The sequence below is a fragment of the Crinia signifera genome, chromosome 7 (assembly GCF_055691185.1).
Source record: "Crinia signifera chromosome 7, ASM5569118v1, whole genome shotgun sequence".
Taxonomy (NCBI): domain Eukaryota; kingdom Metazoa; phylum Chordata; class Amphibia; order Anura; family Myobatrachidae; genus Crinia; species Crinia signifera.
The window spans coordinates 58,894,974-58,919,458 of NC_139223.1; the positions used below are offsets into that span (position 1 = coordinate 58,894,974).

General features: G+C 48.1%; 1 protein-coding gene across 1 annotated transcript in view; it reads left to right on the plus strand.

Annotated features, from left to right (window-relative positions):
- The first annotated feature begins 11,477 nt into the window (after positions 1-11,477).
- Positions 11,478-24,485, plus strand: part of TMEM130 (transmembrane protein 130) — a 46,905-nt gene continuing 33,897 nt past the window's right edge. Inside the window, exons 1-2 of the mRNA XM_083153163.1 lie at positions 11,478-11,654; positions 14,480-14,785. Coding sequence (XP_083009289.1) covers positions 11,582-11,654; positions 14,480-14,785 — 379 coding nt within the window. The 5' untranslated portion in view covers positions 11,478-11,581. The remainder of the gene's footprint in view (positions 11,655-14,479; positions 14,786-24,485) is intronic.

Consider the following 24,485-nt stretch of genomic DNA (forward strand, 5'->3'; position numbering starts at 1 on the left):
CGTAAATACTCCGCTTACGTGCGGTAGCACCGCTTGGCTCCCGTTCGGATGCGGTATTCCCGAGCATACTCTGTAATACCGTGCAGAATCTGAGTGTTTCTCCCGCACACGCATGGTTTGTATGTCGTCCGTAAACACGCCCTGTTCTTAAAGAGTGAGTCCGTCCGAATGCGGAGGACCCGTGGGCGTTTCTACGGACGATGGCCGCACGCGGCAGAACACCGTGGCGTGCGGACCGCACCGTAAGAATGCGGGAATATCCGCACAGATCAGAATAAGGGCCTATCTACACACACACAGAGATCTTACAAGGATGACCGTTCTTTACCGCCGCCGAAGAAGAGAGAAAAATAGGGAAAAGTGGGTGGGGCTTATTAGGACAGAGGAAGCTTCACATCTAGCATGTGATTTTTCTTACCCTGTCTACATCCCTCCCCCTGCTCTGATAGGTATTGTGCCCATCCTAATTACCATATCACATGACACCTTCCAAGTGTAACCTGGAGAACCCATCAGCGGTTTATGCTCTCTCACTGCTTACTCAGCATTCGTGATTCTTTTTGATCAACCCTATTATTTTTATAAAAGCATAGGATTAAAATTTTCATATAACTTTAACATAAGATTAAAGATTAAGATAGAGGAACAGTATACCCCATTATTCAATTAACATCTCATTCATTTGATATATAGGAACAGTATGCCTCATTATTCATTTGGCATGTTAATTGGCTTAAAGGCAGTTAGCCCATAATAAAGATGTCTGCGCAGACTGCTGACACTCCCACCTATACAGATGGAGCGTCCCTTGTTCAGGCAGGGGCTGGCAAAACTTTTGCCAGCCCCCCACAGCCGCCAGCTCTCGCCAGGGGGCGCGTGCACACAAGATGCCCACGTGCCTCGTGGCGATGGAGCTCCCCCTGGTCCCCGCCGCCCCATTCCGGTGCTTCCCCCCCAACCCTGCCCATCTCCCTGGAGAGGAAACGGGACGCGAGTGCGCATGAGACACACGTGCGTACCAGTTTAATGGAGTCCCTGTCCGCCGGCGCTCGACAGAGGGGGCGTTCTGGCAGGCACCGAGTAAGGACAAGGGATGCTCCATCTGTAGGTACTGTTTAAAAATCCCCATTGATATTATGGTGATGATTCTGGTTGGTTTGCAAAAGCAAACTCCTTCTTTAAGGGACAAAACCATGCTGCACTGGGGTATGGATTGTATGGTCGACCTAAAGATGGTCGACAGTCATTAGATCGACACCACTATATCGACATTCTGCAAGGTTGACCTGGGTCTAGGTCGACATGGGACAAGGTCGATAGGTCATTAGGTCGACTCAAGCATTAGGTTGACATGGTCTAGGTCGACAGTCAAAAGGTCGACATGGGGGTTTTGACATTTTTTACCCGAATGTTGACACAGTCGACATGGACACAGGATTAAGTACACCATGTCCCCTCGCACTCGTTCGGCACACTATTTTATTCTCCCACCAAGCTCTAGTGGATGGTAGCGTATGAAATACCGCCTGTCGGCACATGTCGACTGAAAAAAACCGTGAACAACCCCATGTCGACCTTTTGACTGTCGACCTAGAACATTTCAACCTAATGCTTGTGTTGACCTAATGACCTGTCGACCTTGTCCCATGTTGACCTAGAATCATGTCGACCTTGCAGTATGTCGACTTAGTGGTGTTGACCTAATGACTGTCGACCATCTTTCGGTCGACCAACCAACTGTATCCCCTGCACTGCAGGTGGGGTAGATGTAACATGTGCAGTTAGATTTGGGTGGGGTGTGTTCAAACTGAAATCTAAATTGCAGTGTAAGAATAAAGCAGCCAGTATTTACTCTGCACAGAAACAGATCCATACCTCCCTACTTTGTAGCTGCAGAAATAGGGACGAGCGTCCAAAAGGGGGCGTGGCTTATGCAAATATTGGGCGCGGCTTATGCAAATGAACCGCGTCCCCGTTTTCGGCCGGGAATAGACGCAGTGCGCATGTGCACAGCGTCTATTCTGTCAAATTGGGGGGGCTTTCAACTGCCCCCCCCCCGCAGCGGGACACCTCCGGCCGCGGGTGGGACAGCGGGACAGGACCCGGTAATCGGGACTGTCCCGCTGAAATCGTGAGTGTTGGGAGGTATGGGGATCTCACAATACCGCAACACGGAAGTATAGTCTCTGCCAGCACTGTGAAGCCGGGCTGATTCTGCGGTCACCACGCCGACTGAAGAAAAATCGTCATGGGACACAAAGAGGACCGAAGGACCAAAGGAGGACCCAGCAAGATACACTGGGTGACATTTAATGAGATGCGAAAATGTGACTTTTGTGAGATTTTCGCGAAAAACGGGCGAGATCCCGTTTTTCGCATATTTAATGAGATGCGAAAATCGCACTTTCTGAAAGTGCGATTTTTACTCGCGCCAGAACTCGCATCCAGATGTTTTCCCATTGAAAAGTATACAATTCGCATATTTAATGAGATGCAAATTTGGGAAGCCCGGGGCTGTCACCGGCGTCCGTGCCTAGTGGACGCCGGCCTGATAGGGTTAAATCTGACATACGTAACATTGCTTTATACAGGAGAACTACAAGTGCCAGCAGACCTCCCCTGGATGCTGGGACTTGTAGTCCACCTGTAAAAAGAATGTTAAAAGAAAAGACACACACAGAGAAGTATAACTTTATTACATACACATACACACAGGTTTATACAATAAATATTACTATACTAGGTGATTCATTGCGCTTTACGTGTGCTCTTCACACCGTCGTAAAGGGCTCCGCCCCCTTAACCAGTGAATGTCTTTATTGCGTGAAATATAGTTTGTGCGGGAGGGGCGGGTGTGGTATACTGCGCCCCCTTAACCTGTGAACGCCTTTATTGCGTGAAATATGGTTTGGAGGAGCGGGTGGGGAAATACTGCGGGTGCGGGAGGGGCGGGTGTGGTGTTTTCACAGGTGGATGTAGGGGTGCGTGGTTATAGCAGTACATGGTATACATGTGGCAAGTCTATTGGGGGTATACAGGTACATGGGGTATAAATGTGGCAGGTGTATGGGTATAAGGGGAGGTATAGATGGAGCACCTCTCATTTAGCGCCGGGGATTGCCAGAATGCCCCCGCTGGTGATCGCCAGTGGAGAGGCAATCCATATTACTGGGATGCGTGAGCGCCCCAATTTTTCGTTGGCGGGGGACAGAAACCCTGCCCGTCACTGCTTCAGGGAGATGGGCAGGGTTAGGGGGTGCGGGAGGCTGCGGGCACCGATGGGGGAGTGGTGTGGAGATGGCAGAGGGCGGCAGTGGGCTCCATCGGAAGGGGACGCGCGAATATCTCGTGCGCATGCATCCCCTTCCAGCGGCTGGAGGGGGCTGGCGGTTGGCGATCCTGTTGGTGTGCAGCCAGCCAGTAGTGTAACAATAGCCCCGCAGACCCTTAGAGGCAGTTAGAAAGTGTGGGAGCCAGGGGGGTCTGCGGGGCTATTGTTAACCGCTGCCGGTACTTGGTGCTGCCGCCTGCCGTGACTTTCTGCTGTCGCAACAGTGCGGCCCCGTCCCGAGTTCCTGCTGCCAATACAAATGGACACAAACAAAATGGCTGCCCCCATACAGCATGAAATATGAGGATTCTAGAGGAGGGGGCAAAAAAACGGTCTGCTGTATGGGGGCAGCCATTTTGTGAGTGTCCCTTTTCATTAACAGCAGGAGCCAGGAGAGCTGGGACGGGACCGCATACAGACAAGACCAGCCACGGCGGACGCTGGAGGGGTAAGGCATGGGGGGGGGGCTGGTTTTACGGGGGAGAGAGAGAAGGAAGCGATACTAAAAAATAGGTTTTTTTTTTGGGGGGGGGGGGGGTACTGCCAACATTTTGGACAGGGGGGAGAAAAGTTAATAGTTACGCCACTGCAGCCAGCTCATCCTGTGAGCCCTGAGATGAGGACATCGACACTGGCATTACAAATGTGGCTCTCTCTCCTAATAGGCTGCCAGTACGCCCCGGCTGCTGGTCAGGAAGCTCCCATTGGCTCGCGGCTGGTGCCACATTCGTAATGCTGCTGTCCACGTCTCTAGTTATATCATGGCTGCTGAGCACTATCTGCTATGCTAGCAGCACAGTACTAACCCCAAAGCAGCTGTCCGGGCCTGGGAAGTACCCTAGACTCCCCCTGATGGCGGCGCTGGCTGTACTGTGCAGAATAGAGGTACTGTGCAGGATAGCGGTACTGCATGGGATAGCTGCGCTGTTATGGATAGCTAATATCTACCACTCCAATTCATTCACTGTTTACTTAATGAATCAGAGAGTGACATGTACACCTCATGTGGGGCAATATACCTGTAGAATTCCATTTTCTTGCCATTAGTAGCTACTATACCTAGATACAATAGCACCATGTACTATTGACTCATCCTGTCACCTGGAACCGGTTGTACATTTTCTTTTACTACACCTTGTAGTTACATATTTCCAGGCTTTTATAGGACATACTATTTTGTGAGACTCCCTATAAGGCGTACAACAATAGTGCATGCAGGTGACACAGGTCACACATATTTGGCCAAATCTGTAAATAACAATATTGCAACATGTAATTGAAATGTGATTTGTCAGACCCTATGAGCAGCTTCCAATCATGCACTTGTCCAGTTCCTGGGTTCTAGAGCAAACTGCAGGCATTTCTACCTTTTTGCTGCAGATAGTGATGGCGTACGGACAGGCCGCCTACTTCTGGAGCCCATACTATGTAATTTGCCGCATAATGGTCATTGATTGCCCATCTAACTGGTTCCTGATTCATGCCTGAAAGTGATGCCCTGTTGCTGTCTGTGAGACTGAACAAGTCTTCCCACTCTCCATTCCACTTGGGCATCCAGGAGCTGGTTATAGCCACAGGCATTGTGTTCAGACCCTGTCTCTGTGTACTCTGACTGTAGCCACTGCCGCCTGCCAACAATTCACCAGTGCAGCCAACGCCAACTATCCTTCCACACTGAGGGGTAAATGTACTAAGATTGAATACAAATGGTCGTATTCATACCCATTCGATGTGAAATACATCCGTTTTTCACGGCCCGACAGATTTACAAACATATGAATACGTACAATTCGTATTTTTGTCATTCAGATTTTTTAGAATGTCTAAAAAACCTGAATTAATACACCATTGATAGAATGCTGCTGTAAAAGCCTGTTCCATTCAATAGTACCAACAAATTTACTAATGTTTGTTATTGGTGAATTCAAATACAAATCACTAGTGAATACGAATGGAAATGTCACAGGTGGCCGCGGCTCATGCCCGGCTTGTTCCCAGCTGTGGTCAGGTCACGGCGGGGGAGCTGGCAGGGGATGCAGTAGAGGAGACGGGTTCTCGCGCTGTTTGAGGGACAGAGGGACAGGCGCTGGGAGGCCAGTGCTGCCATCTTTAGTGAGGGCAGCAAGGTGATTTGGCCAGGTAGCCTTCTTCCCTGCCTCCTGCACTGACAGCCAATGGCAGCCGCCCTATACCTACATAGGGGATCTGCCTAGGCATATCAGTGTCAGTGCAAAAATTCTTTCATGCTGGTTACATCTGGAAGACTCCTGGCTTCTGCTCATACGGTGTGCCTTCGGTCAGCCTGTCCTTCGCCACGGACACAGGGTCGCCTTTCTGCATTACTTATTCCTGCCAACCCCTGTCCATTTCACCCGGATCCAATCTGACTATATCTGTCTAGTTTAACCCTGTGTTTTCCGGTCTCCTGCTACCTCCACCGTTCCACAACGGTCGTCTGGACCCGATCCTCTCAACTCTTCTCCATTTACTCCGCTGGATCACTATACACATAATCTCTATAGGTCATTATGGGAGTCATTATTCTTCTCATCCCCATTCTTCTACCAGGACGCCATCATACTCGTCACGCCCATTCTTCTACCAGATACCGCCTTCTTCACGTTATTCCCATTCTTCAACTGAGACCCAATTTCTTCCAAGAACTCTATGCAAGAACTTATTGCTTTTATTCCTAGTTAAAATAAACAATATTGAAAACAGAATTAGGTGCAATAATATCAGGATCACCGGTATACCTGAGACACTAAAGGGACACCAGCTAGTGCATTTTGCACGCAACACACTTCCTACACACACACAACACACTTCCTAAATACATCCATATTAAAACAGCTTGGATCCCTTCGACCCGATGATGAAAAGAAAATTAAGTCCTGTGATGTCCCAAATTCTTAGCTGGTGATCTCGACGTTGTGACTGTGAATGTTGCTCAACGAATATGTGGGAAGATAAAAATAAAAACCAATGTGTAAAATCATTCAGTACAAAGGAATTTATCACAGAAAGCTAAATTTCTGAGCTGTTAAGCTAATGATGTATTCCTATGCATACCTCGTTCACCTCTATATGAGGGATTGGGAAGAGGGTGGCGGTATTTTTCAACGAAACAACTGAGATGGCGTACCCCACTCACATTGAATGGGTTTCCAACAACACATGTAGCGATTTCTTTAAATCAGATATACAATGGATATCTCTTCTAGCGTACCTCGCTCACCTCTATGTGAGGAATATGAAACATATAAAGGTATCTTTCAATGGGTAAAGATAAAACAGGATTAACAATACATACCTCCCAACTTGTGTCCTGTCAGAAAAGTGACAGCCGCTGTGTGCGCGCCCGAAAACAGTAGCGCACGCAGGGGGGGTTTCCGAGTACCCAGAAACCCCCCTAGGAGTCTAAGGGCCATTATCTGAAAGCTGAGGGTCCCCTCTTTCCAAGAGTACAAGAATTTTTAAAATCGGACCTTGGGAACCGGAGATATCTGACTTCAAAGCAGTGGTCCCCATCCAAGCCTGTTAATTGCTGTTCCCAGTCAGATATTTCAGGTTCTGTCTGACATAGAGTTTTTCTGAGGATATATTCCAAAATCTGTGACTCTCCCCCTTTGAAGGACACTAGAAGCTTGTCTCTACTTTTCCCAGAACCAGAGATATCAGCCTTCAAGCAGCTGGTTACTGCTCCAGCTCCACACACGGGGAGCTTGAAACGGTGATCTGTAGGGATGACTACGACATCATTGGTATTACAGAAACATGGTGTAATGAGTCGCATGACTGGGCATTAAACATGGAGGGATATACACTCTACAGGAAAGACAGGGAAAATAGAAGGGGCGGGGGTGTGTGCCTATATGTAAATAATAACTTAACATCATGTGAGAAAAATATGAGCACAGACCTGGAAGACGACAACTCGGAGACAGTGTGGGCAGAGATAACCGACAATAATAAGAAACCAAAAAACAAATTTATAATAGGGGTATGCTATAGACCACCAAATATAAATGAAAGGGAAGAGTCTCTTCTTTTAAACCAAATCAAACAAGCATCAAATCAGGGTCAGGTATTAATTATGGGGGATTTTAATTTACCCGACATTGATTGGGAAAACGAAACAGGTAAATCAGCAAGAAGCAATGGGTTCTTAAGCTTACTTAAAGACCAGTTTATTACACAAACGGTAGAAACTCCAACTCGGGATGAGGCGCTCTTGGACTTAGTATTAACAAATAACACAGACTTAGTTTCAAACACAAAAGTAATTGAACAATTAGGGAATAGTGATCACAATATGGTTTCACTGGAAATCAACTTCAGTAAATTACATCAAAAAGGATCTGCAAAAATACTAAACTTCAGAAAAGCGAACTTTGAATTATTCAGGGAAGCCCTAACAGGAATTGGGTGGGAAACGGTTATGGAGGGAAAAAATGCAGAGGAAATGTGGGATACTCTAAAAAAGGTGCTTGACTCACTAACTATTGAATACATTCCTAAAGTAACTAAAGGTAAATTCAACAAAAAAAAGCCACCATGGTTGGACAAAGAAGTAAAGTCAGCTATCAACAATAAAACCAGAGCCTTTAAATTCTATAAAAATAACTTGAATGAGGAGGCGTTCGCAAAATACAAAGAATCAAACAAAACTTGTAAAGGGGTAATCAAAGCAGCTAAAATATTATATGAAGAGTGCATAGCCACTGAAAGCAAAACCAACCCAAAGAAGTTTTTTAAATACATAAATAGTAAACGTTTAATTAAGGAAAACATAGGCCCACTAACTGATACTAGTGGAAAAAGTGTTACTGAGGACAAGGGAAAAGCAAAACTGTTAAATGAGTTCTTCTCATCAGTATTTACTAAGGGAGAGCAGACTGTGGAACGAACATTTACCACAAACGGGACAAATAAGCCAGATCTCATTGTGGATTTCACGCCGAAGGAAATAATACTGAGGCTAAGCAAACTCAAAACAAATAAGTCACCAGGGCCAGATGGGATTCATCCGAGGGTATTAATGGAATTAAGGGATGAACTAGCTACCCCCCTACATTATATCTTTAGCAAGTCACTATCGTCAGGTATAGTACCAAAAGATTGGAGAATAGCAGAGGTAGTGCCAATATTCAAAAAAGGAAAAAAGGAAGATCCCGCTAATTACAGACCCGTTAGTTTAACATCAATTGTGGGTAAACTATTTGAAGGATTTTTAAGGGATGGTATCCAGGAATATTTAGATCATCACCGTCTACTCAGTACTAACCAACATGGGTTCGTGAAAAATCGTTCATGCCAAACTAATCTACTAGGGTTCTATGAAGAGGTTAGCAAAAACCTCGATAATGGAAATGCTGTAGATGTGATTTTCCTAGATTTCGCTAAAGCATTTGATACTGTCCCACACAAGAGATTGATTAATAAAATGGAGAACCTAGGATTGGGTGAAAATATCTGCAGATGGGTAGGGAATTGGCTATGTAATAGAGAACAAAGAGTGGTTGTGAATGGTGCCGTATCAGATATGATACCGGTACTAAGTGGAGTGCCCCAGGGTTCGGTTTTGGGGCCCATTTTGTTTAACATTTTTATTAACGATATTGGGATAGGGTTACTCAGCAATGTATCCATCTTTGCGGACGATACAAAACTTAGCAAAGTCATCAAATCACCAGAAGATGTCACCATGCTTCAAAATTATCTTGCAATTCTAGATGAGTGGGCAAAAAAATGGAAGATGAGGTTCAATGTAGATAAATGTAAGGTTATGCACCTTGGGAGACACAACCAGTGTGCAAGTTACAACCTTAGCGGAGAGGAACTGGGTAATTCCATACTTGAAAAGGATCTAGGAGTCCAAATAGACAGCAATCTAGGATGTAGTGCCCATTGTAATGTAGCTACAAAAAAGGCCAACAAAATTCTGGCATGTATTAAGAGGGGAATGGAAACTAGGGACTCAAGGGTAATTATGCCACTATATAAAGCATTGGTGAGACCTCACCTAGAGTACGGAGTACAGTTCTGGGCCCCACACTATAAAAAGGACATCATAGAATTAGAAAAAGTCCAAAGGCGAGCAACAAAGCTTATTAGGGGAATGGAGAATTTAAGCTACGGGGAGAGATTAAGCAATTTGGGACTATTTACATTAGAAAAGAGACGTTTAAGGGGGGACATGCTCAACATGTACAAGTATATCAAGGGCCAATATAAGGAACTGTCACACACCCTATTTTCTACTAGAAAGGAATCTAGGACGCGAGGGCATGAGTATAGATTAGAAGAAAAAAGATTTCATTCAGCTAGTAGAAAGAATTTCTTTACGGTCAGAACAGTCAAACTCTGGAACTCTCTTCCCAGAGAGGTGGTAACGGCTGGCTCATTAAATGCGTTCAAGGCAAAGTTGGACAAACATTTACTGGAGAAAAACATCCATGGGTACAAATAAGAAATATAATTTGTCTGTAAAATACCAGAACCTACCAAATCAGCAATGGATATCTATACCAGGTTGAACTAGATGGACGCAAGTCTTTTTTCAGCCTTACCTACTATGTAACTATGTAACTATGTAACACCTGGTATGTAGTTTTATATACTCCTTGGCAGATTGCTCTGCCTCCTGAACTCTGATCCCCTCGTCCCCAATACCATTTGGTAGGTGGGATTCTCTAGTTTTTAATTCCATTAAAATCTAAGAAATCTATTTCCGGGAACTGGAGATATCTGCAGTCAAGCAAGTTGTCCTCCCACCAGAAAATTATGAATAATGAGCCCACTCCACTATACACCCCTCCTCTGCATATTAAACATCCCCTACCACCCTGGAAGTTATGTATCAGGGCCCTTCATTCAGCCCAATGCCCCCTTCTCCCGCCACATCTCCCTCCATCTGTGCAGTAAAGGGGTAATTAGTGGAAATTACTGATCCAGGCCCTACATGCTGAGCGGTTGATATAATGGGGCAGATGTATTAAGCCTTAACAAGAGATAAATGCAAGGGTGATAAGGAGAGATAAATGTCCAGCCAATCAGCTCCTTACTGACTTTTTTCAAACACAGCCTGTAACATGGCAGTTAGCAGGTGATTGGCTGGGCGTTTATCTCTCCTTATCACCCTTGCATTTATCTCTTGTTGAAGCTTAATACATCTGCCCCAATACCCCCTCCACCCGCGGGACATCAAAACATATACTGGGTCACCTAAGTGTCCATCTCCGTACTTTGCTCCGCCCCTCTGGAAACCCCCTTCTGAAAATCCTGCGTTTGCCACTGGAAAATGGGGCATGGCCTCAGAAAAGGGTGCGTGGGGTGACACTTTCCAAGGCCACGCCCCATTTTCGATCCCTCAGCAGCACTGAATAGACGCTGTGCGCATATACACAGCGTCTATTCTCTTCAGGTTGGGGGGACTCCCAACTGCACCCCCCCCCCCCGCCACGAGACACCGGCGGCCACGGGCGGGACGCTGGAACGTCTCTGAAAACCGTGACGTTCCCGCAGAAATAGGGACAGTTGGGAGGTATGCAATATGTTTCTTGATGGTATTATTGCATTGATGGAGTGTCCCAAGAAAAACAGCAAAAAGGTCTAAAACATAACTTTTAATTGCATTTTAAAATCAGCGAAATATAAAAGAAAAAGGTGAGAATGTGATAAGTGAAAATAAAGTGCAATACACTAATAATACAATTATTAAATTGTTAATGGTCTTATTGATTAGGGATTAAGTATGAATGATCATTATATTGTATTAGTGATTGGGGTGTATTCAATGCGACCGGCGAGGGGGTTAAATGGTGGAGATCGTGCCCCACAGCTGTGAATATAGACCATGTCCCCAAAATTTCAGCTCGTGGATTTGGCCCCAAAATTGCACATCCCCTCGCATGTTAGAGAAGGGATTCGCACCACGGGAGGCGTTCGTCGAGCGGTGTGTGGTGTTTACCTGTTTGCTACGCTGCAAACATACACAGCCTAGCGAACAGGTCTGAATTAGGCACACAGTTTGGGGACTAATAACATGACATAAACAGTATCCACAGGACGTGCTGTCTCACTGTGCTGCAGTTCCTACAGACACCCGCTAGATGGCCTCCTAGTCCTCTCATTACGGATCCTCAGGGAAGGAAGGTGATGCTGCTGTTGCAGATGCAGAGTGTTATCATCCTATACAGCAGCTGACACCATCAGACCTCCGCTGCTGCTCCCCTTTTGTTATCTAAGATGTCCCCAGGCTTCACCCCGTTGATCCAACGCTTTCTCTTCATGACTGCCGCTGTCACCTGTGCATCTGGAAGTAAGTAGGCTATTTATATTACATGTGGCTGTGTAACAGGCCGGGCAGCATGTCAACTGTCTATCTCCCTTCTGTACACTGCAGGCCATGCAGCATGCAGTCTCTTCCTCTCTGTATCCCCCTTCTCTCCCCCTGCTCCCCCACCCCATTACATAAGGGTTCTAATTAATTAGTAACAACATTCTGATTCCCTTAGTTCTAACAGCTGTATTCAGTAATGCAATCTCCTCTCTCACCCTCTCTACCCCTCCTCCCTCTTCCTCTCTCTTCCTCTCCCTGCGTCTCTGAGCCAGATGTATCAAGCTTCAACAAGTGATAAAGTGGAGAGTGATAAACCTCCACTTTATCACTCCAACCTGTCATGTTACCAGCTGGGTTTGTAACATAGCAGACAGGAGCTGATTGGCTGGCTGTTTATCACTCTCCATTTTATCACTTGATACATCTGGTCCTCTATCTTGCAAGGAGAAGAGGGGTGAGCTATGGGAGTGCCACAGGCGTGCCAGTGATAGCGGCTGCATGCGCAGATGCTCAGCCATTACACTAACATAGGAGGCCCTGCCCACGTGAAGAAACTGCACCTACCATAGGGCTGCTGCAAGTTGCCATGGTGCAACCAATGTTGCGTCTGAGGATGCACCAGGTGGTATTTCGGTGTCTACGGGTAGACTACGGCCGCTGTCCGTGGGCGTCTCAGTCCCGGAACACTCGAACACACACCATGGAACAACTTTTTAGCGGCATTAGCATAAAGTCACACAAGATGCAGATCAGCCCCGTGGTGTCTAGTGTGTGCAGATTAATGTCTGCATCATATTTACAGTATAATGTATGCTGTCTATCTCAATGGAGGTAATATGACTGTCAGATAATAGTAATTTGTCAGTGTTGTTGTCAGTAAAAGCACCAGGTACAGCATGTGTTGAGGGGTATACACACCAGGCGATTTTAGCCCCATTTCTAAGCGATCTGTCTAGATTGCAAAATAGAGCACTGATCGCTCTGTGTGTATCGATGGCGATGAGCGATCCCACGCATCGCTATCGCCCGCAGGGTAAGTGAGTGCTTGCACTGGCTTTCCTGCTGGATAGCGGGGCTTTGCATCATGGGTGTACCTCAATGTGTGCTGAGCGATCGTGCTTAAGCTGTCGCTCAGCAAGAGAGCCGGGTCACAGTGTGTGTATGCCCCTTAAGATGCAGGCACCCTGCTGGATGGCGGAGCACTGGTGCATTCACTTACAGTATTGCTGGGGGAGTGATAGCAACGCTTCCCATGCATGTTTGGGAGCGGAATATAGATATAAACTGAGAACAAACAGAGGTTTGAATGTTCAATAGCTTCTGTTTGAGATTTATCAAAACTAATAATTGGAGAGAGACAAAGTAGACTGAGGCTCTCATTAATATCCCCACCTGTGTTGAACACTCTTGGGGGTTTATTCAGGTTGATTCGCAAGGCTGCGAATTCGCAGCCTTGCGAGTCCACCAAACCCCGCCCAGCGAACGCACGCCCCCCCGCCGCCCCAGCAATGTGCGGCTTAGCCCGCACAGCAGCGAATGGATGTTTTGCATAAACATCCATTCGCTTTGCTGGGGTGTCCGCCCATATCATTCGATGGTCACCGACCATCGAATGATGTTTAGCGTGCAGGCATATATAAGTGACTTTTGAGTTACTTACATTTGCGTGCACGCTGGCGTGATATGGGCGGGCAGCTGACATCCGGTGATGTCAGCTACCCGGCCCACACACCCACGTCACTGCCACATTACCATGAGAACGCCCAGCGTTCTCATGGGAACGCCCATGGAACGCTAGGCGTTCCCATATGGTAATGGGGCAGCCCGGCGCCCCCCACCCATCTCCGCCCCCCCCCCCCTTGCTGCCATGGGTGCATGCACCCGGCGACCCGAAAGGTCGCCGTGGGTGCACGCACCATATGCCTGCACATGCGCAGATACCCGTCTGCGCATGCGCAGATGGCCAACATCGGATCTGCGTGCAAATGCACGCAGATCTGAATAAGGCCCTCGATCTCTCAGCTGACATACAGTACCAGCAATGCCTGATTAACCAATAGGCAGATTAGGCTGCAGGTGACAGCAGAGGAATACAATTAAGGCCTAGCTTGTTAGCCATCACCCGTTCTGATGTACTATGGGTAACTTATGCCGTGTTCACACTGCCAGTGTGAACAACACAGCTTTTACCCGGGTATTGCGGCGCAAGACCTTGTTCTCACTGCTAAGTGAAATTCCCGGGTAAAGCAGTTCTACCCGGTAATTTGCCTTTTAAAACTTTTTTTTTGTTGCTGTGTCTGCCGTGTCTGCAACCCGGGTAAAAAGCAGGGTTGGAGACCCGGGAATTTCGACATGGGTTGAACTGTTCACACTGGAAAAAAACCTGTGTTAAAAGGCAAATTACCAGTTTGAATGCCAGACCCGGGAATTTGTCTAGCAGTGAGAACGGGGTATTACTGATGGAACCATTACTTTATGTACATTGTGCTACAGCGCCAGCTGGGCAGCCTAAAGACAAAGTCTCCTTCACAGGCCACAAGTATTAGATCATACATTAGGTCATACATGCCTGTTGTACAACCTTCGTTACATGCACATGGGCAGTGTGACTGGCGAGTCCCTGAGTGCCTATACATGTGTGACATGGGGAGCTACATGTGTACTAGCCTAGGGCACCTGGAACTGGTAATCAGGCCTTGAGTACCAGATGCAGTCCCGGATGGTAAACCTTACAGCATGTAGTCACATCATGTAGTATCATGTGTTCATACCTACTGTTTTATCTGCTCATTTCTGTATTTTAGATGATCTTTTCTCCCTGGAGATGACATCAGATGGCCCGATAACGTCAGGCGCGCAGGCCACTGTGAACGCCACTTTACTGGTTACAAACAACAGCAGGACTCTTGTAGCGGACCCACGACTTTATAATTTCCACTGGACCTACTCCCCCTTGCTGCTCACGCATTACTCGGAGAATGAGTCCAGCTCTGCCATTACAGTGCGGTGCAAGGGCGCAGGATCCTATTCTGTGTCAGTCTGGGTGACTGAGAAACACTGCTCTACCTGTGAGATGATTGCTAAAAACAGCACAGAACTCCAAGTTACAAGTGAGCATAGGACACGGGTCCCTAAGAAGCGCATCACTTATAGGGGTGGTGGATGTGTAGGGGGGGAAAGGGGGGGGGGGCAGTGACATTATAATGTAACAGGAAACTGGGACCTGTCATTGCTATGTCCTTATAAGTGTCTTCCCATGTCCTTTCTGTATGTCATACACTGGACAATAATTATCGTAATCTGTGTGTGGTTATAAATCAGGTGTGCCCAAATGAAAAGGAGACTACGGTTGTATGTAAAGTATATTTTAATGAAAGAGTAATTACAGGTCATGTGTAACATTACAACTCCACATAATTGACATTGATGCAATGATCACAGCACGTAGGATGAGAGTGGATAACTTCAGTGTAGAAACTCCTGAGTCGCTGACGGATCCGTTTTCCACGGCGTCCTGCACGTCCTTGTCACAGGTGAACCGCTGACCTTTCAGTGATTTTTTTAAGGGGATGAAGGGGCTGAAGATATGGGAGTCGCATGCGGAGATATCGGGGCTGTATGGAGGATGTTTCAAGATCTCCCGGCAAAGTTTTGCCAGCAGGTAGAGGGACTTATTGGGCGCATGTGGTCCAGCGTTGTCCTAGAGCAGCGTTATCCCTTTTTTGCCACTGTGCTTGTTTTTGATGAGTTAAGCAAACACCCATTCTCACCAACTTCTGATTCTCTGTCTGATGCTTGGGCACCCACTGTGCACAAACTTTGCCATATCCAGGATTGTTGTGGATTATGTGATACACAGTTCCCTCGCTTATCGACAGCAGCAGCAATTTCACTGGCGATCCAACGATTCTGACTCATTGGATTATCCACAGCAGAAATGGTGACAGGGTTGGTGACAACTTACGCCTGCTTGGGCCGTGGCAAGTCCTTGATGCTTTAGCATCTCGCCTCATGACGCTGACTCCCCCGGAATATGGTGCACCATGCGAGACTCAGCTCTCCGTACACCACCTTTATCCCGTGATAAATTTCTGAAGCATACCTGCCTTCTGCGCAAAGAGATTGGATGAGAGATCCTTGCGCTGATCTGGAGGAATCCATCATGCGTCTGACCGCGAAAAACAACTTTCCAGGAATGAAGAAACTGAGGCGAAGACGTTCACTACACATGCGCAACTGGGGAAAACACTACGCTATCTATCGGCAAACACATTAACCCACTGCGATCAGATACAGCGCCGCTACAGCAAAAGTCTCCTTTTCATTTGGGCACACCTTATATTATATAAATGGGATGCAGTGAGAATCCCGGAGGTCGGAATCCCGGCGTTCAAAATTCCGACGCCGGAATCCCAGCCGACGAAATCCCGACACTTTCTCCCACTATGGGAGTCCAGGACACCCATAGAGGGAGAATAAGTGAGTGTGCCAAGCGTAGCGAGGCACCGGGCATGCTGCATGGGGAGCACAGCGAGCCCGCGGGGGAAAGGGGGGGTGCAATCTACGTCCCCCCCCTTGTCGGGATTTCGGCGGTCGGGATTCTGGCGTCAGGATTTTGAATGCCGGGATCCGACCGCCGAGATTAAGTACCAATCCCATATAAATACATACATATAGATAGATAACTAGATAGATAGATAGATAGATAGATAGATAGATAGATAGAAAAATAGATAAATTATATACATAGGGGTAAAGTTCTATTGAATATGGGATATTGCCCATAGCAACCAATCAGATTCCATCTTCTAGAAGATAATAGAATCAGTTTGGTTGATTTGGGCAACATCCACTCTGCAATTTAACTCCCATCTTAGTAAATCTACCCCATTGACAGATAATTAGATTATATAGATAGATAGATAGATAGATAGATAGATAGAGCCATAGTAACCTTTGTGTTATGTGTACTTTAGCAATGAGCAATCTTGCAACCAAGCTTTTATATAATGACTCAAGTAAGTTTACAAATAGGATCCATTCTGCTGTACTGCTTCCCCTGTTCTCTGCATTGTTTCTTCATGCTGGATTCACAGAAAGCTACCCAGAGTGGCGAATCAGAATAGCAGGAAGCCATCAGGTGACCTGGTGTCATCACATGACTGTAGAGCTACTGGTGTATGATTGGCCATTGTAGAGCTACTGGTGTATGATTGGGTATAAGGCCTGTGGCGATGTGCGCTTATATTGACTGATTGTGAATCAAACTAATCTATCCTCATGGACTCAAATAATGAGCTTTACTATACAGCATATGCGCAGAAGCAAGTTCCTGCCTTCTTGTTCATCTCTGGAATTGATCGGATTGTGGGCCTGATTCAGTACCATTCAGTGGAGGGTCTGCGCATGGGCATGCACGTATTTGTTCATGTGCATACCCCGGGAGCCAACAGCTTTGATGAGTTTCGGACTTGCTCAGCCATTTGCTCCAGAGGGAGCGGCCATCAGGCTGGACCAGGGGAACACAGCATTTAATGGGCATCCCCATGAAAACGCTGAGCATTTCCCTGGGCTCCCACGTCCCTGTCAGATGCAGCTCCTCTCTGCCAGCCTGCGCAAGCTCAGGGAATCTGGTGATACATCTGTAGCTTGATTTATGGTATCTTTATGGTATCTCGCCCCCATTTTTAGGCGTCACCATGTCCTGGCCTCGCAGCCCAGTTTCCGACAGTCAGCTGAGTAAGCTGGAGATTGCTCAGATGGCCATCTGTGTGGAACCGAGGGTTGTGATGTTGGATCCCAGCCTGCCATGTCTCCTACATGTCCCTCCTTGAGATCGGATAGAAGTACATTTCCGTCCATCTCTGAATCAGGCTCTCCATTACCTCTTACATTACAATGCAACTCTACAATTTACAAAACTATTGAAAAGATATAACAGCCTTTAATAACTTACAGTAATAGCAATTTACTAGCACCCAGGTTCATAGGCGAATCTAGAATTATGGTAATGGATGGTCCTAGATCTAGACACAACAGTAGGGGGAGCTTTGCACGGCGTAGGGGGTGTGGCCTCATGGGAAGGAGGCATGGTATCACAAAAAGTGGTGTGGTAATGCCAATTACACATTGTGCCACACATCATGATGCCCATTACATACTATATAACAAACCGTAATGCCCATTACATATGTGCCACATAAGCGCTGATTACCTACGTGCATATTGCTAGGGGGTTCTTGCTTGATGGCACCATAGTACCCATTACACATGATGCCACACACCATAGTACCCATTACACATGATGCCGCACACCATAGTACCCATTACACATGATGCCGCGCACCATAGTACCCATTACACATGATGCTGCACACATTATGTCCCTTACACATTGAGAGGGAAGCTTGCAGACTAAAGTGAAGCTTGATTACTTAAGTGACTTGTGAGTTGGAAACTGAAGCAGGTGAGTTATCTTGCATTCTGTCTGTCTTGTATTCTTTATCTGTCTTTCTATATAGAGACTGTAATTTTGAGGGAGAAATCTGAGTGTGATTTTGGTTGTGCCTGTATCTGTATAGTGTATTGTTACTAGGTGTGAACAGATACTAGGAGGAGGAGCTAAATCTAGGTGTCAAGGAAGATTAGGGGGAGGAGCTGAGTGTAACAGGAGCCTGACATACTATATAAGGAGGGGCAGAGCTCATTTGGGAGCTTGCTCATTGAGAGGGAAGCTTGCTCATTGAGAGGGAAGCTTGCAGACTAAAGTGAAGCTTGATTATTTAAGTGACTTGTGAGTTGGAAACTGAAGGAGGTGAGTTAGAATACTGAAAAGGTGAGTTTGAACACAGTCTAAATTTTCATATTCTATTTTTTTGTAATATATTCATCTTCTTTCTATCCTACTGTAACCTGTTGCTCAATTTTGACATTTAATTAATTTTATCTATATTTTTTCCAACATTGTATTTCATTTTACTCATTCACTATTATTTTCTCTTATCTTTGCCACACATTTATCGCACCCTGTTTCCCTCTTTACGCCTGCTCACATTTGCCTCACTCCTGACCTTCTCAGTTCCCTTCATCCTCTCACTTGTTGTTGTTTCATACTTAATTGGATTACTCAATCAACCTGATTTTACCCACTTGTCTCCTCTCTGACAGTAGTTCCTTGCCTGTTACCTTCTCTCTCACTCTGTTTTCTACCACATCCTCTCAAATCTACTACAGACGCTGTCTGTCCTCCCAAATCCCTCTGTCTGCTTTCACTAACCTACCCTCTCACCTTCGGTTCCTCATGGCTGTTAATCTCTCAACTTCACTTTCTCCAATTGCTCCTTCCCCCTTCCATCCCATACCTATCCTGACCACTCGCCCCCGCACCCCCACCCTCCCAACGACCCCCCCTCGCTTCTGCAATCCCAAAAACCTTATCCACATAAATACACAACCCATCCCCCCTCTTTCCTGTGCACTATGGAACGCCAGATCCATCTGCAACAAACTCCCTGCCATCCATGACCTATTCATCTCTAGAGCATTCCACCTCCTTGCTATCACCGAGACCTGGCTCTCCACCTCTGATTCTGTCTCTCCAGCTGCTCTCTCCCACGGTGGCCTCTCTTTCTCTCACACTCCCAGGCCTGATGGTCGCCAAGGTGGCGGTGTGGGTTTTCTCCTCTCAGCCTCATGCACCCACAGTGTCATTCACCCTGAACCCTCTCTCCTTTTCTCCTCCTTTGAGTCTCACTCTATCCGTCTATACTACCCCTACCACCTCCATGTCACTGCAATCTACTGCCCCCCTGGCCCTATCTCCCAATTTCTTGACAACTTCGCCGCCTGGCTTCCACACTTCCTCTCCTCTGACCTGCCATCTGTCATTCTTGGTGACTTTAACTTCCCCTTGGATAACCCCGCTGATCCTGGCACCTCCAAACTCCTCTCTCTCTGCTCCTCTCTTGGCCTATCTCAGTGGACTACCTCTCCCACCCACATCCAAGGACACTCCCTCGATCTCGTCTTCTCTCGCTCTTGTTCCCTTACTGACTACACTATCTCGGCTTTTCCTCTTTCTGACCATCACCTCATCTCCTTCTCCCTCACTGCTTCCCCCTCTCCCACCCCCCTCCCAAGCGCATTGTCTCATGGCATAACGTCAACACACTTGATCTTGCTGCCTTCTCAAACACGCTGTGTCCTCTTCTCGCCCCAATCGCCCTCATGTCCTGCCCGAACCTCGCCGCCTCCCTCTATAATGACACCCTATCTTCGGCATTGGACTCTGCCTGCCCTCCCTCCTCTATCCCCCTTCGATGCTCCAACCCCCAACCGTGGCACTCGCCTATCACCCGATTCCTTAAAAAGTGCTCTCGCACTGCTGAGCGCTTCTGGAAGAAATCACGCTCCCTTGCGGCTTATCTCCATTTCAAATTCATTCTTTCCTCCTTCAGCTCTGCCCTTGCTCTGGCCAAGGAATCCTACTTTACGTCCCTCATCCTTTCCCAATCATCCAATCCCCGCAGGCTCTTCGCCACCTTCAACTCCTTGCTCTCCCCCCCCTCCTCCAGCTCTTCCGTCCTCCATCGTAGCCGCTGATTTTGTTACCTACTTTTCAACCAAAATCTCATCTCTCAGGACTGCCATCACTGCTGCCATTACCTCACCCTCTCCCTCCTCCCCTCCTACATCTCCACTCCCCTCCTTCCAACCCCTGTCCTCATTTTACCCCACCACTGCTGCTGAAGTCCACTCTATCCTTCAATCCGCTTCTCCCTCCACCTGCCCGCTCGATCCTATCCCCTCCAATATTATCCGTCGTCTCAGTCCGTCAGTCTGCTCTCACCTGGCTCACCTCTTTAATCTTTCCCTATCCTCTGGGATCTTCCCTTCCTCCTTCAAACACGCTCTTGTCTCCCCAATTCTCAAAAAAACAAATCTGGACCCCAACTCTCCATCCAACTACAGGCCCATCTCCCTCCTCCCTTTTGCCTCCAAGCTCCTAGAATGTCTGACCTATAATCGTCTCCTAAGCCACCTTACTGCTAACTCCATTCTAGACCCCCTCCAATCCGGGTTCCGCCCTTTACATTCCACTGAAACTGCCCTGACCAAAGTCACTAACGATCTACTATCGGCTAAATCCAAAGGCCTCTTCTCTATCCTCATCCAGCTTGATCTGTCGGCTACCTTTGACACTGTTGACCACCCTCTCCTGCTCAACACCCTCCGCTCCTTTGGCATCACTGGCACGGTCTTCTCCTGGTTCACCTCATACCTCTCCGATCGCTCCTTCTCCGTCTCCACTCCGAGCTCCTCCTCTCCTACTACCCCGCAGCCAGTCGGTGTTCCCCAAGAGTCAGTCCTTGGCCCTCTCCTCTTCTCCCTCTACACCACCTCTCTGGGCACCCTCATCAGCTCCTATGGTTTTCATTACCACCTTTATGCTGATGATACCCTAATCTATCTCTCCTCCCTTGGAAAGGATCCCCATCACTCCTGTCCAAGGTCTCCGAATGCCTCACGGACATCTCAGCCTGGATGACTCAACGCTTCCTGAAACTAAACATGGCTAAAACTGAACTTCTAATCTTCCATCCCCCGAACATCCCCTCTTCTCCCACTATCTCCATCAGCATTGGTGAAACCGAGATCACGTCCACCGACCAAACGCGCTGCCTCGGTGTCATCATTGACTCCTCCCTCTCTTTCACCCCCCACATTCATGCTCTCTCACAGTCTTGCCGCTTTCACCTACGCAACATCTCACGCATCAGACCATTCCTCTCCACTGACGCGACCAAAATTCTCATTCACTATCTTGTCATCTCCCGCCTTGACTACTGCAACATCCTTCTCTCTGGGCTACCTCTCACCCGCCTCGCACCTCTCCAATCCATTCTTAACGCTGCTGCTAGGCTCATCTTCCTCTCCCGCCGCTCTACCTCCGCCTCCCCCCTCTGTCTATCTCTTCACTGGCTCCCCATTCCTTTCCGAGTTCTCTTTAAACTCCTCACCACCACCTACAAGGCTCTCTCATCCTCCACAGCTCCCTACCTCTCTTCACTGATCTCTATCCACACTCCCTCCCGTCCTCTTCGCTCCATCGCTGACCGCCGACTGACCTCACCTAATCACCTCCTCCCACTCCCGTGTCCAAGACTTCTCTCGCGCTGCCCCCCTGCACTGGAACAACCTCCCGCCACCCATCAGGCTATCTGATTCCCTTACCTCCTTCAAGCGCTCCCTCAAAACCCACTTTTTTCGACTAGCCTATCCCTCCTCCTAACCTCTTTTGATCCTCCTATCCTGCCTCCGTTCCTACTTATCCTATTGTATTTCGTTCGTCCACCCACCTATTTTTAGTATGTTAACTCTTATGAGTAGGGTCCACCTTCCTCACGTACTCACCCTACCTCATTACCTCACCTGTGCTCCTGTCCTGTTCCTTCCCTTCCTCTACTTCATCTTCAGTCTCCTCGACAATTTCCACACCTACTTCTGAACTGATGCTGATTTTAGTTCTACCAGCTATACCCCGATTTATACTGTATTTTTCAACACACCCTGTACGTTACCTTGTAATTAGTTTTTTTTGTTTGCTATGTACGGCGCTGCGGACACTTTGCGGCGCCTTATAAATAAACGTACTACTACTACTACTTACACATGATGCTGCACACATAATGCCGCTTACACATGATGCTGCACACCTTAATGCCCCTTACACATTAAGCCACACATTAGCCCTTATTCAGATCGGCACGGTACGGCCCGCGTGCGGCCGTACCGCCGATGTTTGTGGTCTGCACATGCGCAGAGGTCATTCTGCGCATGTGCAGCCCCCTTCGCCGCAGACGGATTTCGTCCGCCGCAAAGGGGGCGGATAGGGGCGTGAGGGGCTTCATCCCCTCATTTCCCTATGTGTACGCCCCGCGTTTCATGGGCGTTCCCATGCAAACGCGGGGCGTATGCATGGTAATGAGGGCATGACGCCCTCATTACCATGACATGGGGGCGGAAAGCTGACGTCGCCGGATGTCAGCTTTCAGCCCCCATACAAGCTACCACACGGACGATTGTCCGTGTGGTCTCAGCTTGCGGGAGCTGCCGCGGCGTGCGGCCCTGCCTTCGATGGTCGACGACCATCGAATGCAGGGGGCAGCTCCCACCATGGTGGAGGCGTACGCCTCCACCATTTTTGTGCGGATCGCCAGCCGTCCGTGTACGGACGGCCGTGGCGATCCGTCGGGTGGGCGGCCCTTGGTTTGTGCGGTCGGAGCCCCGTGTGCGGCTCTGACCGCACCAACCAGAATAAGGGCCATTATGTGTAATGCCCCAACATACCGCCACTTGCGTCCCTTAAGCAATGCCCCCAAAAGTGTCACTTACTGTAAATTTTTATATGAGTCTCCGCTGCTGCTGCAGGGAGAGATGGAGAGCGGTGCAGCTGCTTGTATGGGGAGAGGAGCAGAGTGCAGCGCAGAGCACGCTCCCACTCCCCTCCTGGTGTCCCCTCTAGCCGAGTGGACATTTGAAATATTGTGCGCACTGTTGTTGTGCGTGACGTCGGGGGAGCACACCGGGCGCCGGGACCACATGATTAAAGGGGGGGGGGGGGCGGGCTGAGGTGAAAGTGGGGAGAAGAATTGGAGTGGAAGCTGCAGGGGTGCCAGTCATTGACAGCTGGACAGAGAGCAGGGGGCTGCCCGGCTGTATTCAGAGCACTACAGGTCACGGCTGTTTGAAATAATACTCCTTTCACAACAAAAAATGCAGGGATTTACCCAGGAATATGGTCCCAGGATCATGCAGGGACATTCTCAGGCTGACCCCTTATACCCCATTCACGCCAGCCTAAATTTCCGGGTTGAGTCCGGGAACAACCCGGTACTAGCGCTGGTGTGAAAGGTTCCCGGGACAAAATCCCGGGCTAATTTCAACCCGGCTAGGTACCAGGGTTGTTCCCGGGTTCAACCCGGGGACCTGGCTTGTGTGAAAGGTACAGGGTATACTTACCCGGGTTGCCGGGTCCTCCGTGTCCTGTCTGACGGGAATTAATGCAGGCGGCGGTCGCAAATGACGGGACAGCCGGTGGATGATGATGACGCAGCTCTCAGGCGGCAGTGAGGGCGCCGGAGAGCTGCATCATCTTCATCCGCCGCCTGTCCCGTCATTTGCGCCGCCGCCTGTGTGGATCCCTGGCCTGTGCGGAGGACCAGCAACCGGGGTGAGTATTCTCCCCACCTCCGCCGACTGCCTGCCTCCTCCCCACCTCCTGCCGGCCTCCTTCCCGCCCCCTTCTCACACCAGACATTTCTGGTGTGAATGGGGTATAATACACCAGCCTAGTCCCTGCATTTTCTGGTGTGAGAGGGAGAGACAACCACTCCCCTCTCCCCACCCCCCTTTAACCAACCAGCTATATCTTCGGAACCAACTGACCCATTTACATGAGACCAGTATCATATTGAAGAACTTTTGAGTTGGCTTTGAATGATTTTGGTCCTGTGAAACTGGGCTGTTTGGTTCCAGATAAATCTGCCCTCAAAGAACATAAACAGTCATGAAATTACATTTAAGAAATGAAAAAAACGGTTTAACCTCAATATCCCTGGAACCAATTAACCCATATGGATCCAGCCTGATATCAGATTGAAGGCACAGCGATTTGAGTTTGACTAAGATCAACCTCGAGCTTCAGTGATGCCGAAGGGGGAACTGGCAGCCGTTGAACTGGGTGGGGGTCGGAATTAGCGGATCCCATGTTATCCTATAGGGAAAACGTTCCAGCTTTGCCTGGCAGTA